Below are 13,720 nucleotides of genomic sequence, written 5' to 3'. Positions count from 1 at the left end.
TTTGCTTCTTTTTGTCATCTGATATAGATTCGACAACTGATACTACTGTTATCACTTTTGTTAGGAAATCAACACTTATTGCGAATTTTTATTCAACATAAATGATGTAGATTTGGCAGTTGATATTAGATAACAAGTTGTTAATTTTATTAGGAAATCAACATTTTCTGTGATTTTTCTTCTCAACATCACTGACGTAGATTTGTCAATTAACAGTAAATAAATAGTTGTCAATTTTATTAGAAAATTGACATTTATTGTGACGTTATTTCGACATCACTGACATCAATCATATATTAAGAACAATGATTTTTCAACCTTTTGAATTATAATATCTTGGAAAAGACGATTCTGACGAAAAAAAGGACAAGAATAATTTCAACAGATAATTTCACGGTATATAACTATTTTTATGATAAAACTTACCTTTTTGTTGAAAAGTGCGGAAAACATATTTTTCGAACTTTGACCTTGAATTATTTTTGCAGATGTAGAATCAATGAGAACGCTTGGTAACCTCGCATGTCTACTTTGACCGGACTAGTGGTGACGGGACACAGTACCGCGTCGTGCGATCCACCCGCGCCCTTAACAAATAACAAGACAACAGCTAACAGAAACGTCGAATAACATCTGGGTCGATAACTGAACGAGACCAAAAAAAGAAACATTAAATGTTTTGTAATGTCTTAACTACTGCTATCAGTTACTATATACCACAAATAGTAATACCGTGCGAGCGTGTTAAATTTGCTCGACGGCTTGCCTTATTATAACAATATAGTATTTTAAGAAATAATCTTATCAAATAGTACCGAGTGCCTTTTGATATTCGAAATGGTGGTTCGAACGGTTCGTCATCACCATCACCGGTCCGGCGACGCGTCTTGGTTGGGCGTCGAGGCTATTGAGGGCCCTAGATTTGTATTTTTTTTTATTTCGTAAAAACAACATTGAAGGCACTTTTAACGGACGATTTGGCCCAGTGTGCTTTTGAATGAGTTTTTTTTGTCCGAGCGACGTTGCCGGTTCCGTCCAGTCCGAATCGAAACCTCTCGCGTCCACCTAACGCTGCCGAACTAAATTTCGACGTCACTCGATCGGTTTTTGTCCCAACTCTGTTTAATAACTTGTCCCAACAGAAAAATTAATAATCGACCGTCTTGTCCGGCTCGTATAAGCTTAACCGTCCACGATAGACGAACAATCTATTAACAAAAGTTGGAGGTGGTTTAATTTCGAACAAAAAACTTCTTTACGAAATTTCTGTCCGATAAACGGTTATCGATATACGATGCCAAACACTAAAGGATTAGCATCACTCATAAAGCGTCATATGAATTGATCGGTAAGGTAGGAATTTTTGTGATAATGTCCGTTGTCATCGACAATTTGACTGAAAGTTACTTTAATTGACGTTCATGAGTGATATATCGACGTTTCGGAAGCGTGACAAAAACTGATCGAGGTAAAACCGCGGCCTACGCGATAGCCAGCTCGATAAAATCGAACGCAGCGCTGGCGTGGACTCGAATCTTCGACTCCGGGCCCGGACGGCGCCGTCTCGCTCGGACGGCCGGTTCAATCGAAACATATACGAGGAAACTGTATTTTTGATTTGGTTGCCTTCATTTTTTACCTATTGCGTCAGATTTAATATGGCTCTGGAATGGCTATTTTATAATGAGAACTCGTCGCCAGACCGCTGATGGTGTCAAAAATAAAAGGAAAAGGAAAAATCGTCGCGGTCACTTCGAACGAAAATCGGTCAAGAAGCACCCTTTGTCTTCTCGTCTCTAGCTCTAGCTATACACGATCCCGATTCAATACTCTCTATCTGCTTGTAAAACAACTATAACTCTATTATTAGGGGCTCGTTAGTAGTCATTTATGTATATGGTTCTGTAAAATAACTATATATATCCAGTTCTATTGTAAAAAAATAATTATTGTGTTATGGCATCGGTGGCATCGCGATGAGGGGGAGTGGGAGCAGGCGGGGACGCGAAACCGCGCACCCCCTTCCACTAATATACCGCCTGTCTGGGAAGGTGGTCGCGAGATGATCGTCGTCGTCCCCCCGTTCTCCTCAAACCTCCCCCCCTCGCCACGTTTTATGTATGTATATATGTATATATATAGATGAGTCGTACCTACTGCACATCCCTTTGTTGAAACCGAATCCGAGTCAGCTCATAAGACACTCGGCGAGACTTGTAACAATTGTACATATATATACTACAACCCACACAAAATTCTATGTATTAAATATAGTATTGGACTAGTATAGCAGAATTTATTCAATGGAAAACTTATGGATAAGAACACTGCCGTCCATACGTGATAGGTGAACTGTTCTATTATTATTATTTTTTGTTTTGTTTCTTTGTTCGTTATGATACATCTAGCAACGAAAAAATGCTATACGGTAGGAGTTTCTTTTTGTCGTCATAAGAAAATAGAATTAAGGCAGATTATTGGTTATACACACTCATATTTTTTTACTCATTTTTCATTTTTTTGGCTTATAAGGCGCAGATGTGCTTAAAAATAAGCTTGTACTTTTTTCTTGATATCTTTTTTTTGTGTTTTGGTTGGTCGCGCCAGCGGGTCGCGTCGCGCGGGTGCGGGGCGATGTGGCCGACTGGCGTCGAGAATTTTTTTCGTTTTTGTTGCTCATCTTCATTTTTTCTTCAGTTAGTGTTTTAGAACCGGTGACCGAAATTGATTTAATTGATGTGTGTGTGTGTCCGAAAGCGGTTTGTTTTTGTTTTTACCTGAATCCGTACTAGATTGTTTTTATTTTTCTCTATAATATTTTCCTTTTAAGACAGAACAAAACAATTGCCGACGTTATGTGTGTGCATATCTGACCATAATGCTTGAAAATTAGAATCCCGATCGAACTGCCAAAGATGCTGGTTAGGAAAACTACGACCTCAAGCTCATCCGTCGCCAATATAACATCGGATCTACGATGTCTTATGGGATACAATCGCTATTCGTGTACACACAATGTTCAGGGCTACAGTTGATTAAGTCTCGTCAATATTGTACAAATGCGCGATGATTTTTAACATGAAATGCAAATAGTTCCATAGAAATACTCGATAACATTAAAATGATGTCTTTACTTGATCACACATCACACATTTCATAAAAAAACACTTTACGATTTTGATTCTCGTCATATCATTATAACTTTTAAAACGGTTGGAAATTATTGGAATATATTATATCTTTATCAAAGAAAAAATAGTTTGATAACATAAGATAAGGTTATTTCCCTAACAGTTTTAAAATCTTGATGTATAAGTTCTCAATTAATTATTAAATGGCAATCATAAACCGTTAAATTATGAAGGTGAACTTATGGCATTTAAGAAAAACTTAATGAAACCGTTTTGCCGCTATTTAACTTTTTAGGGTATCATGTAAGATATTTAATATTAATTGAATTATATTGATAATGAAATAAAGGTATTTTTCGAAATGTGAGATGTAGCTTTATTATTTTTGATGAGCAAATTTTCTCATTTCGTTATAAAGTGGTAATCATAACAGGTTAAATTATGCAGCTGAATTTACAGCAATTGAGAAAAAAAGAGTGTTGCTGTTTAACTTTTTAAGATGTTATACAAAATAGTCTGATAATGAAATATGAAATAAAGATATTTTCTTAATATTAGATGTAATTGTATCATTATTTCAAAGAAAATTTTGACATTTCATTACAAAGCATTTACCACAACATCTAAAATTATGTAGTTGAATTTAGAACTGAGAATTTTTTAATTTCCAACTGAGTGTTGATATTTAACTTTTCAATATATAATACAAAGTATTATAAAGAAAAGATGACATAATAATGTTCAAATTAGGAAGTGTAAATAATAACAAGTTAAACTGTAAAATTGAATTCAAGGAATTTAATAAATACAAAATATTTTGATAAGAAAATATGAAATAAATTTATATGAGATGCAGCATTTGTATGAAAATTCCTCCAATAAATTAGAAAATATGAATTACAATAGGTCAAATTGTGAAGATGAATCTAGAGCATTAAATTATAGATTTGCGTGTGTGTAAAGGTATCAGATGAAGTACAAATAGTAAATAACTGAAATAGTAACTGTTATACTGCGAATGTATGAAAATTTAGATGACGTGCGATGTAAAGACGTCATTTTACGATTCTTAACGTGCAAATAATATTTTTGTGGTTAGTACCTTGTTGTCAGTTCATTTTTTGCGAGACATATCCTTGGAACCATCTGTTCTAGCTCTTTTACTCTCTGATACGGCTGAATTGTTAATGATATCGTTGTATATCGAGTGGGTTTACGTCCAAGTACGTAGATGAATAGCGATCGAGCTTACTCAGTGTCAAAAATGAATCGAAAACACGAAAACAACACCAAACTAAAAGCTTCAAACCATGCCAGGACATCCTACCTAAAGAAGGAACGGGTTCAAATGGTGGCGATAAAACGGGGTAGGGGGAACGCGTGGGGGGATAGGATAATAGAGGGTACCTACGCTACGGCCCCCGGCCTCCAAAGCGGGCCTAGGGGCGCCTTGAGTGACCTCAAAAATTACTTTTTTACAGTCTCATCCAGAAAGTAATTGTAGTACATATCTCGAGCCCCAATCAGGGTGGGGGCTTTTTCTGAATTCGTCTGTGACGATTTGCTTTCAAACAATTCGGAACAATGATCGTCGAACGGATCAAGCACGAATTGATGGCCCGCGTGCCGGTGCCCGAACGCACCGTCGCGGATGATTTTAGTCGTTTTAGTGCGGGGGCAACCGCGGGCGCCGGTCTTCCCCGCCTGGGACGATCGCTCGGCCGCCCGGGGCGCCCCCCATCTGTCGTAGAATCGGTAATGTCTGTGAGTTACGCCTGGGTGAATTGTTTTAAACCAATAGTAACGTTTTGAGGTCTCGATTTCTGTATTTCTCGTCTGTTTTTCAATGTTCTATTGTTTTTTTATGTTTTTTTTTGTTTAGTGTTACTGTCGATACCAATCCAACAACCAACCGGTTGGCGAATCGAGAACTGTTGCCTCTCGCTTTGTGACGGGAAACGTAAAATGTATGTACACGTGTTGTGAACCTCGCGGGCAAAAGAACATGTTGTCTCGCTGCAATTGTGGTCCGGTTTAAGGTGTTGGTCGTTAGATGGCCGTTAAACCTGCTGGAATATCGGAAAGCAACTAAAAAGCACCTAGGTATTCCCCGCAGAAATCCCGCCGGTCGCGAAAGGCGCCGTCGGATCGCAGACATTTGTACTGGCGCATTCGCTATATTATCTATTACCAATTTATTGATAAATGAGTCTTTTAACACCTTTTTCATTGATCAGTTGAAGAGGCCTATTTTAACGTGACAATAAGTTCACAGATGACGAACGGTGCTTAAATCCAGGTAGCCACCTTTTTCATGAAAACAGATGTATGGCGCATTCACCATTTTTTATCATCTGCCTTTTTATGAACGAATTATTCAAAAATGCCAGAGACTAACATAAGAAGTATATTTTAGCATTAATATAACTTTAGAGACGACTGAATACGCATAAAACTACCTCATTTAGGAAAACATACATTTTTAAAACATTCACCATTTTCCACTACATCAGTTTATTTATAAACGAACAATTCGAACTTGTAAAAGACTAATTCAAAAATGATATTATAGTTTTGAAAATGGCCATATAGATCACAACAAACCGTTAAAGTCGCTTAAATACCCATTTCAGGAAAACGATGATACCTGCGCAGTCGCCACTTTCAATATCCTCGGTTTATTTATAACTGATTCAAAACTGTTGGAGACTAACTTAAAACGTATATTTTAACATGTATGTTTGTAAAGTGTATGTAAAGTTTATAAGAGATCAATTTAAAAAGAATTATAACGTAAGAATAAATCTATAGATGACGAAAAACTCTTAAATCCAGGTATAATCATTTTAAATATAACAAAAATATTGGGCGTATACACCATTTCGTCTACGATTAATACACCAACGATTAAAAATTGTAAGAGATCAATTGCGGAAGTGCATTTTATGAAGAAAATGTATCTACAGATGACGAAATAAATTTAAATACATGTATAAAATGTTTTCAATCAACAAAAATATTGGACAACTTCGCTATTTTTCTTGTTGAAATAGATTATATGAATAAATTAATAATATAGATGGAGAGATACTTATAGAAGACAGTAAAACAAGAATATTGGCGCATTCACCATTTCTTCAATACCCAGTTTATAAAGGGGCGGTTCAAAGAATTACATTTTAAAATAACAATAACTTTGTAGATAACAAAACATACCTATTAACCGGGTATAGAATTTTTCCCCGGATAACGGAAATATCGGGAGCATTCGCCATTTTTTCAAAATGTTACTTAGAAACAAAACAGAAACATTTTCCTTAATAGTGAGTAATATATATCGTTCTCGGTTGTCTGAGTGATCCGACGGACTGATCGCCCCGCGACTTGGGATAGCGGGGGAGAGGAATTTAACGTCGTCCTTAAACTTTCTCTGAAATTTCGAAAATTCTAAACAACTATATCGAATTTGGTTCGAATTGCGTTTTTTTATTTTCAGTGTCTGTGTGTCCCAGAACAATTTCTCGATGTCTCGTCGTTCCGTCAAAACGATAGCCTGAGGACGGGTCCCGAGGTCCGCGAAACCGAAACGTAACTGAAATATTACACCGAACGTAACGATCAATTTTGATCCGTAAGGAAATCGAAGAGCATCGACCGGCGAACGAAACGTCAACCGAACAGTAAAGTGAATGGCAGTCTTTCGAAAAATGGGCAGTTTTTTTTTTCGCGATTTTTTTTGGTTTTTTTGTTCATCGGAATCAATTTTTCTCGTATTAGGAACACTAAAATCACTCGTCCGTTTAGCCTAGATGTAGGCTAAAGAAAACTGGCGACCTCACGGGACCGACCTGTAGACTAGACGCGAACCGGGACAAGCAGGTGTGGTGGCTTTCTCCAACCCGAACTGTCATACCGTTCGTCTTACGCTATGTACATTGTACCACGTGTAACAACCCACTGTAAACTGTCGTTACGAAACAACGAAGAACAATTCCAAAAAAAAATCGTGTTAATAATAATAATAATAATATATTTATTTCAATAATGTAAAAACTGACTAGTTGCTGCACACGTGTCAACGAGATCGTGAACCTAACCTATTAATTGTGCCGTAGTGAAATAAATTACTATTTAACATAAATTAGATCTTAATACAAAATAATAATAAACATAAATATTAAGCAGACATGCTGGGACGCTAAGGGAAGGGGGAGGTGGGGGAATTTTATTACAGAAAAAAAATATTCAAAAAAAAAAACAAACACACGAAAATAGCAACTAGCCTGAGCGCAAAAAGAAAAGAGAAAAACCTACAAAAAAATAACGCGAAGGAAGACACGACGACGAAAAGCGGCAACGTCGCGACCATCTTTTGTTTAAAGCAAGGATAGTCGCGATGTGGTCGCCGTAATTAGCTTAGGGGGGGTGTGTCGTGTCATTTTTGTTTTGTTTCGTTGTCAATTTTTCTTTGTAGCTATTTCCCGAATGAATGAATCATCGTACACGCCAAATTAATGAAGAAATAATGGCATATCTACTTAATATAACAAATCACAGTAAAATATAATACCTATGGTATATATTCAACTAATATTATTTTGTTTTATGTATCCTCTTACTTTGTCCAGTAAGAGGATACATAGGTTCAACATTGGAATGGAAGAGATAGAACTAAAACTATAAACAGAACAGGAACCTTCGTTCGTCTTTCGTAGAAGAGGAGAAGGTCCTTAACCTCAACGACTAGCAAAAATATAACTTTGGTTAGACAAAAAGGAAATTCTCATATTATTTACAGGCCTTCTCGAACGATCACACATACATATACACGCAGACAAGATAGATATATACACAAAAAAATAGCGTGCGCGCGCTCTGTCGGAATCGCGCAGCTTACAGTGGTGCCAGATGGTGCAGGTTTTCCTGCAGTCGGGGGTGATGGGGGGCGCCTGCCACCTGTCGGCCGGAACGGCGGTTCTGAGAAATAATCCGGATTGTTTGATGATGATGGAGTTGTTGGTCGCGATGGAGAGGCGTCACCGATTCACCGCCACGTCCGTATTGGTTTCTTTCCGATTCAGTACCAGACGCCGGCGGCTTGGGGGGGCGTCGTCGGTTTGACAACACCGCCCGGTCACTCCAGCTGCTCCAGGAAGTTGGGCGACTTGAAATACTCCGGGACCGGGTCGTCAAGCCTCGAGATTATCTTGTAGATCGATTTCTTCCAGGATTGCTCCGCGTCCCTGCCCTCCTGGATCGCTTTGAAGAATTCCCTGAGCGTTTGCTCTACGACGAACCTGAAATTTGAAGGAACCTACGGACAAGAGAAAGAAACATTAGATCGTTGCCTCGAAAAAAATCCTCGAAATAATTAAAAGCATGAACACGCGGCAACGCAGCACCGTTTACTATTAACGAAACAAAAAAACATCGCCAAGTTGCCACATCTACCAATTACAATATTAAATCAGAAATAATATTAACATATTCTGATTCAATATATTTCTAAGTAACTTAAAATAAAAATCGAAAAATTGCGTGAACTAGCCAAGACATCTTAGCAAAAATTTGTCTTTTCCCAACTGAGAATCTTATACATTGATGGCAAAACAAACTGAACTAAAGAGAAGACTAAAGCAACAAAAATCAAACGAGGAAACTGGTTCGTAAATGGTTCTATGGTAGATAAAAATAAAAGAAAATAAAAAAACAAAAATTTTTAGATGTCTCGGATATCACAAACCTGTGGACCCCATACCTCGATGTGATTGTTTCTGTTATAATGAAGATTCAGCACTCGGTATAGTTCTGAATCGGCACCAACGTGGAGATCATCGGCGTTCTTGACACCCTCCGACACAGCTTGTCTCGCGTATTTCTCCATTTGAATGTAATAGAATTCCCTGTAAACAAAATAAAAAAAAATCGTCAAGTTCTAGGAATTAATCGAGGACGCGACAACGTCTCAACGAACCTCCGGATTTTTTCTAATTATTTGCAAAGTAAAATGAAAAAATATTACGGTAATGTATAAAAAAAATTATAAGTGATCAATTTATAAAATACATTATAACATAAGAATAAATCTATAGATGACCAAAAACTATTAAATCCAGGTATAGACTCTTTAAATATATCAAAAATATCGGGGAATACACCATTTCGCCTACGATTCATACAACAACGATTAAAAATTGAAAGAGATCAATTTCGAAAGTACATTTTATGAAGAAAATAAAGCTACAAATAAACGTTTTAAAACTGCAAGAGATCAGTTTAAATTAGATTATATGAATACATTAATAACATAGATGACGAGAGATACTTATAGAAGACAGTATAACAAGAATATTCGGCGCATTCACCATTTTTTCAAAAACCAGTTTATGAAAGGGCAGTTTAAAGTATTACGTTTTAAAACAATAACAACACTGTAGATAAAGGAAGTTACTTATAAAACGGGTATAGAATTTTTCCGGGATAACGGAAATATCTGGCGCATTCACCATTTTCCAAAATGTTACTTAGAAACAAAACAGAAACATTTTCCTTGATAGTGAGTAATATATATCGATATCGGTTGTCTGAGTGATCGGACGGTCTGATCGCCCCGCGGCTCGGGATATCGGGAGAGAGGAATTTAACGACGTCACATTGTTTCTTAATTGTGAAAAAATACTTAAAAAGAACCACCGGATTTTTTTTCCAAATATTTGCAAAGTAAAATGAAAAAATCTTGCAGTAATATATTTAAAAAAAATGTAATACATAAAACTTAAAAACAAATATAGATACTAGATAATTTAACGTTATAATTGTAAAGTATCCAAATAGTGAAAATGGTTAGACCAACTACGATACCGAACCTATTAGACAGCAACAGTTGCGTTGTTAATATTTTACCATAGCTAATACACCAGAATTAATTATGTATGCCCAATTGGCCTATAATTGGCATTCGAGTTCTATGACATGACACTGCAGTGTTTAGGTAATATTAATTCAATTTCGGCCTAAACATTGGTATTATTACGTGTAATCAGGCGCCATGTAACGATTAACGCTCTTGGCTGTACATTCTCCATCTAATCTGTTAATTTAGTGTTTGATTTTTCTCGATACGGACTAGCTTTTTTGTTTTACTTATTTTTTTTTTGGTGGCACAGCCTACTTTGAATGGAATTCATGTTTTTTTTATTGGTGCGGATTATATTAAGCCAGACGAACAATACGGCACGACAGATGTCCTAATCTGAAAAACCGTTAGGAAACTATTCAACTATTCAGAAGATCGGTTCGTTCTAAGCAAGGGTGTGTTGTTCACCCTCTTTGGTATTTCACCAAAAAAGGGGAAAGTTCCTCTCGGTTGGAGCGTGTGTGTGTACATACGTATTTTTTTCTGTTACTGTTACTGTACATAAATAATCGTCGCTGATTCCGCTACGAATGTGGGGTTTTTGTCTTGAAAGCGATATTGTCAAATTCGGTACGGCTGGTTGATATGCAAAAGGCTGGTGGAAAGTGTGAGTTTCTTTGACCTGCTGACGGGTCAGGCCCGCATGTACAAGAAAATTGTATTGAAGGATCACGTACTGTAGCGGTTTACCACCTGCACTATTCAAGATTGATTCATAGCGATATCCTGGCCCATTTACAATGACATTTTTAGTCACTCTCTAATACAGTTAGATGTTGGTAGAGTTTTCAAGCGAGTTTTATTTTCTTACCGTTAAAACTAAATTGTATTTTACCAAATCTAAATCTAAATATTTGTTGTAATATGATTTAAAAGCAATAACCTAAATAATAATTCTCTATGACTCAGTATTATATCGTTCATTTTTAATTTAACATACTTTGATAAAAATCATTTTCCTTCAATGTCATAAAGAATAACTCATGTTGATTAAAATACCTTTTGGTATCATTAAATGTTACTGCATTATACCTTTTTTATCGACCATATTTTACTAACCTCAGAAATGTATGTGCATTAAAATCATTTTCTGGTAACAATTCATCAGAACTGATTACATTTTTGAATGACTCAACCATTGACTTCTAATCGAGCATCATTTAACTGGATCAAGAATAAGTTATGTGCATTAAAATCATTTTCTGAGCAACATGCATCAGAACTTAATCCATTTTTTGAATAGCTCAATACCACAGCATTCATTTTAATCGAGCATGATTTAACTCCATCAATAATTAGATGTACGCATTAAAATTATTTTCCGCTAAAAATCGAAGATCAGAACTTTATTTTTGAATGACTCAGTACTACATAATTCGTTCTCCATTGAGCATAATTTAAAAGTATTACAAATAACCCTTGTACATTAAAAAATAAATTTCTGTTAGATATTGATCAAAACTTATGTTATTTTTTGATAACTCGATACTAAATATTTTATATTCAATGGCGTATCATCTATAACAACGTTAAAAAGAGACCTGTAGCATCAAAAATATCATCAAAATGTGTTTAACGCAAATTATATAATTTCAAAAAAATATCAAAAATATGAATTTTTTATTACAGTTCAAGGATTAAAAACGATTTTTCCATATTTATTTATTGATATGATTTAGTGATTTCTGATCAAAATTGTACGAAAGTTAATGTGTACATAACTGTTTTTTTTTCTTCCTTAATATTAAGGGAATAAAATAAGAATACAGCTGTTGCTGGCTACATCAATCTTCTTAAGAAAAACGAACGACAAACACAAATAAAACCGTTAAATAAATCGCTCTCGGGTCGAAATCTTAAAGAAGTGCTTTTCAATTCGGTCCAAGGAAAAAAAGGGAGGCCGTGACGCCTGTACAAACAATCGAGGCCCGGTGATTCCGGTAGAGTTCGTTAAAGACGCGTGCCAGGCATCTTAAGACGACCGTGGGCCGTCTCGAAGACGTTCAGGGAAACGACGAAGGGACCGACCGACAGCCATCTGTCCCGAGGCCGGTAACGTCTTTTCGCTCTAAAGGAAACCGTCTCCGAGAGTGTTTACCTGTGGGAACGAGGGGAATCGGAACTTGTTTTGTTCGGTATCGTACCTGGCGGTTGACGCTGATTTGGCTTTGGGACTTATAAATTACGAGGTAGGGTCGTGAACGACGACAATGAACCCCTATTTCGCAAGAAAGTCATAACGTCTCCGATTTTTTTCACAACCCGCGCTCTTGCCTTGTTTGGAATCCGTTAAAATTCGATTTTTTTTCGATGAAAAACAACACCGATGCCAAATCTAATTAAGTATAATTAGGATGATGCCTGGGCAACGAGGAATTTTCGTGTTCAATTAGCGAAAAACGAAAACGAGTGAACGGCGACAATAAAACCCTATTTCGCAAGAAAGTCATAACGTCTCCGATTTTTTTCACACTCCACTCTGTTGCTTTGTTTGGAATCCGTTAGAATTCGATTTTTTTTGATCAAAAACAACACCGATGGCAAATCCAATTAAGTAAAATTAGGATGATGTCTGGGCAACGAGGAGTTTTCGTGTTCAATTAGCGAAAAACGAAAACGAGTGAACGACGTCAATAAATCCCTATTTCGCAAGAAAGTCATAACGTCTCCGATTTTTTTCACACCCCGCGCTGTTTCCTTGTTTGGAATCCGTTAAAATTCGATTTTTTTTTATCAAAAACAACACCGATGCCAAATCTAATTAAGTAAAATTAGGATGATGTCAGTTCAATTAGCGAAAAACGAATTGCCTTGTATGAAATGTCACGATTCCAACGTTAAATTTTATTTAGCGAAAAAAAAAAAACACAGAAACTCTACAAATAAAATAATATTTCTGCTTTGTGTTCTTGTTGGGTGCGCTAAATTTTTTAATTTTTAATTTGCCTGCCTTTTCCTGCCAAACAGATAGGGATTTCCGTAATTAGTATTTCTCAATTAACTCATTACGTCATTACTGTGTGTATGTGCCTTAATAAAAATAGGAAAAAACCCTCGACGAACTGCCTACTGCTCAATTAAAAATAACTTAATTAAGGTCTTGAGACTAATTAGTGGGCCAGGCGTTTTCCTTTGGCTGCGGTACCTCCTCCCCCGCCTCCGTCTCTTTTTTCCGGTCCTCTTTTTTTTTTCGCGGAGGTTTTCTCCCTCATTTTCCACTCTCTTTCAAACTGGTCGTGGGACATATTAAGTTAATTAGACCAACTTATCGATTACCACAATAAAAGATCACGGCAGTTTTCATTATACTGGACCGTGTTAAATCTAAGAATATTGCATTAAAATGTCGTGCCTCCCTGGAATATCTTTATGTTATGGAATATTTAAGCTTTCATATTAAATAATCATCACATTGTTGATCAAAAATAACTGAATTTCTTTAAAAAAACTGTTTTCTTTAAACATCATCAGATGTTTTTAGCTTAATAGGGTGACATATATTTTAGATTCCTATAGTAACTATAGGATCAGCACATTGACCTAAAATTCTATCTAAAATTAAGGTTTTATCCCAAAACAATGTTTGCATTATTATATTATCAACTTTTCTTGCATTTTCAGATGGAGCTAACTTAGATTATTGGTCTGCACCAAAGCATAATTTAATTGTATC

At 36.2% G+C, this 13,720-nt stretch overlaps 1 protein-coding gene across 5 annotated transcripts in view; it reads right to left on the bottom strand.

Moving 5' to 3' along the window:
• Positions 1–7,140: 7,140 nt before the first annotated feature.
• The window catches only part of pros (homeobox protein prospero), a 96,178-nt gene continuing 89,598 nt past the window's right edge, over positions 7,141–13,720 (bottom strand). For 3 of the 5 annotated variants that reach the window (XM_076412640.1, XM_076412639.1, XM_076412641.1), the window contains exons 6-7: positions 8,890–9,034; positions 7,141–8,445 (exon numbers count right to left, since the gene is read on the bottom strand). In XM_076412640.1, the coding sequence (XP_076268755.1) occupies positions 8,266–8,445; positions 8,890–9,034 (325 nt within the window). In that variant the 3' untranslated portion in view covers positions 7,141–8,265. The remainder of the gene's footprint in view (positions 8,446–8,889; positions 9,035–13,720) is intronic. The other 2 variants (XM_076412637.1, XM_076412642.1) reach the window with 1 other exon arrangement.

The sequence above is a fragment of the Rhynchophorus ferrugineus genome, unplaced genomic scaffold (genome assembly GCF_030347505.1).
Source record: "Rhynchophorus ferrugineus isolate W39M unplaced genomic scaffold, kcgeb_rfMv2 rfM8, whole genome shotgun sequence".
Taxonomy (NCBI): domain Eukaryota; kingdom Metazoa; phylum Arthropoda; class Insecta; order Coleoptera; family Curculionidae; genus Rhynchophorus; species Rhynchophorus ferrugineus.
This window is presented reverse-complemented; position numbering and strand designations above follow the sequence as displayed.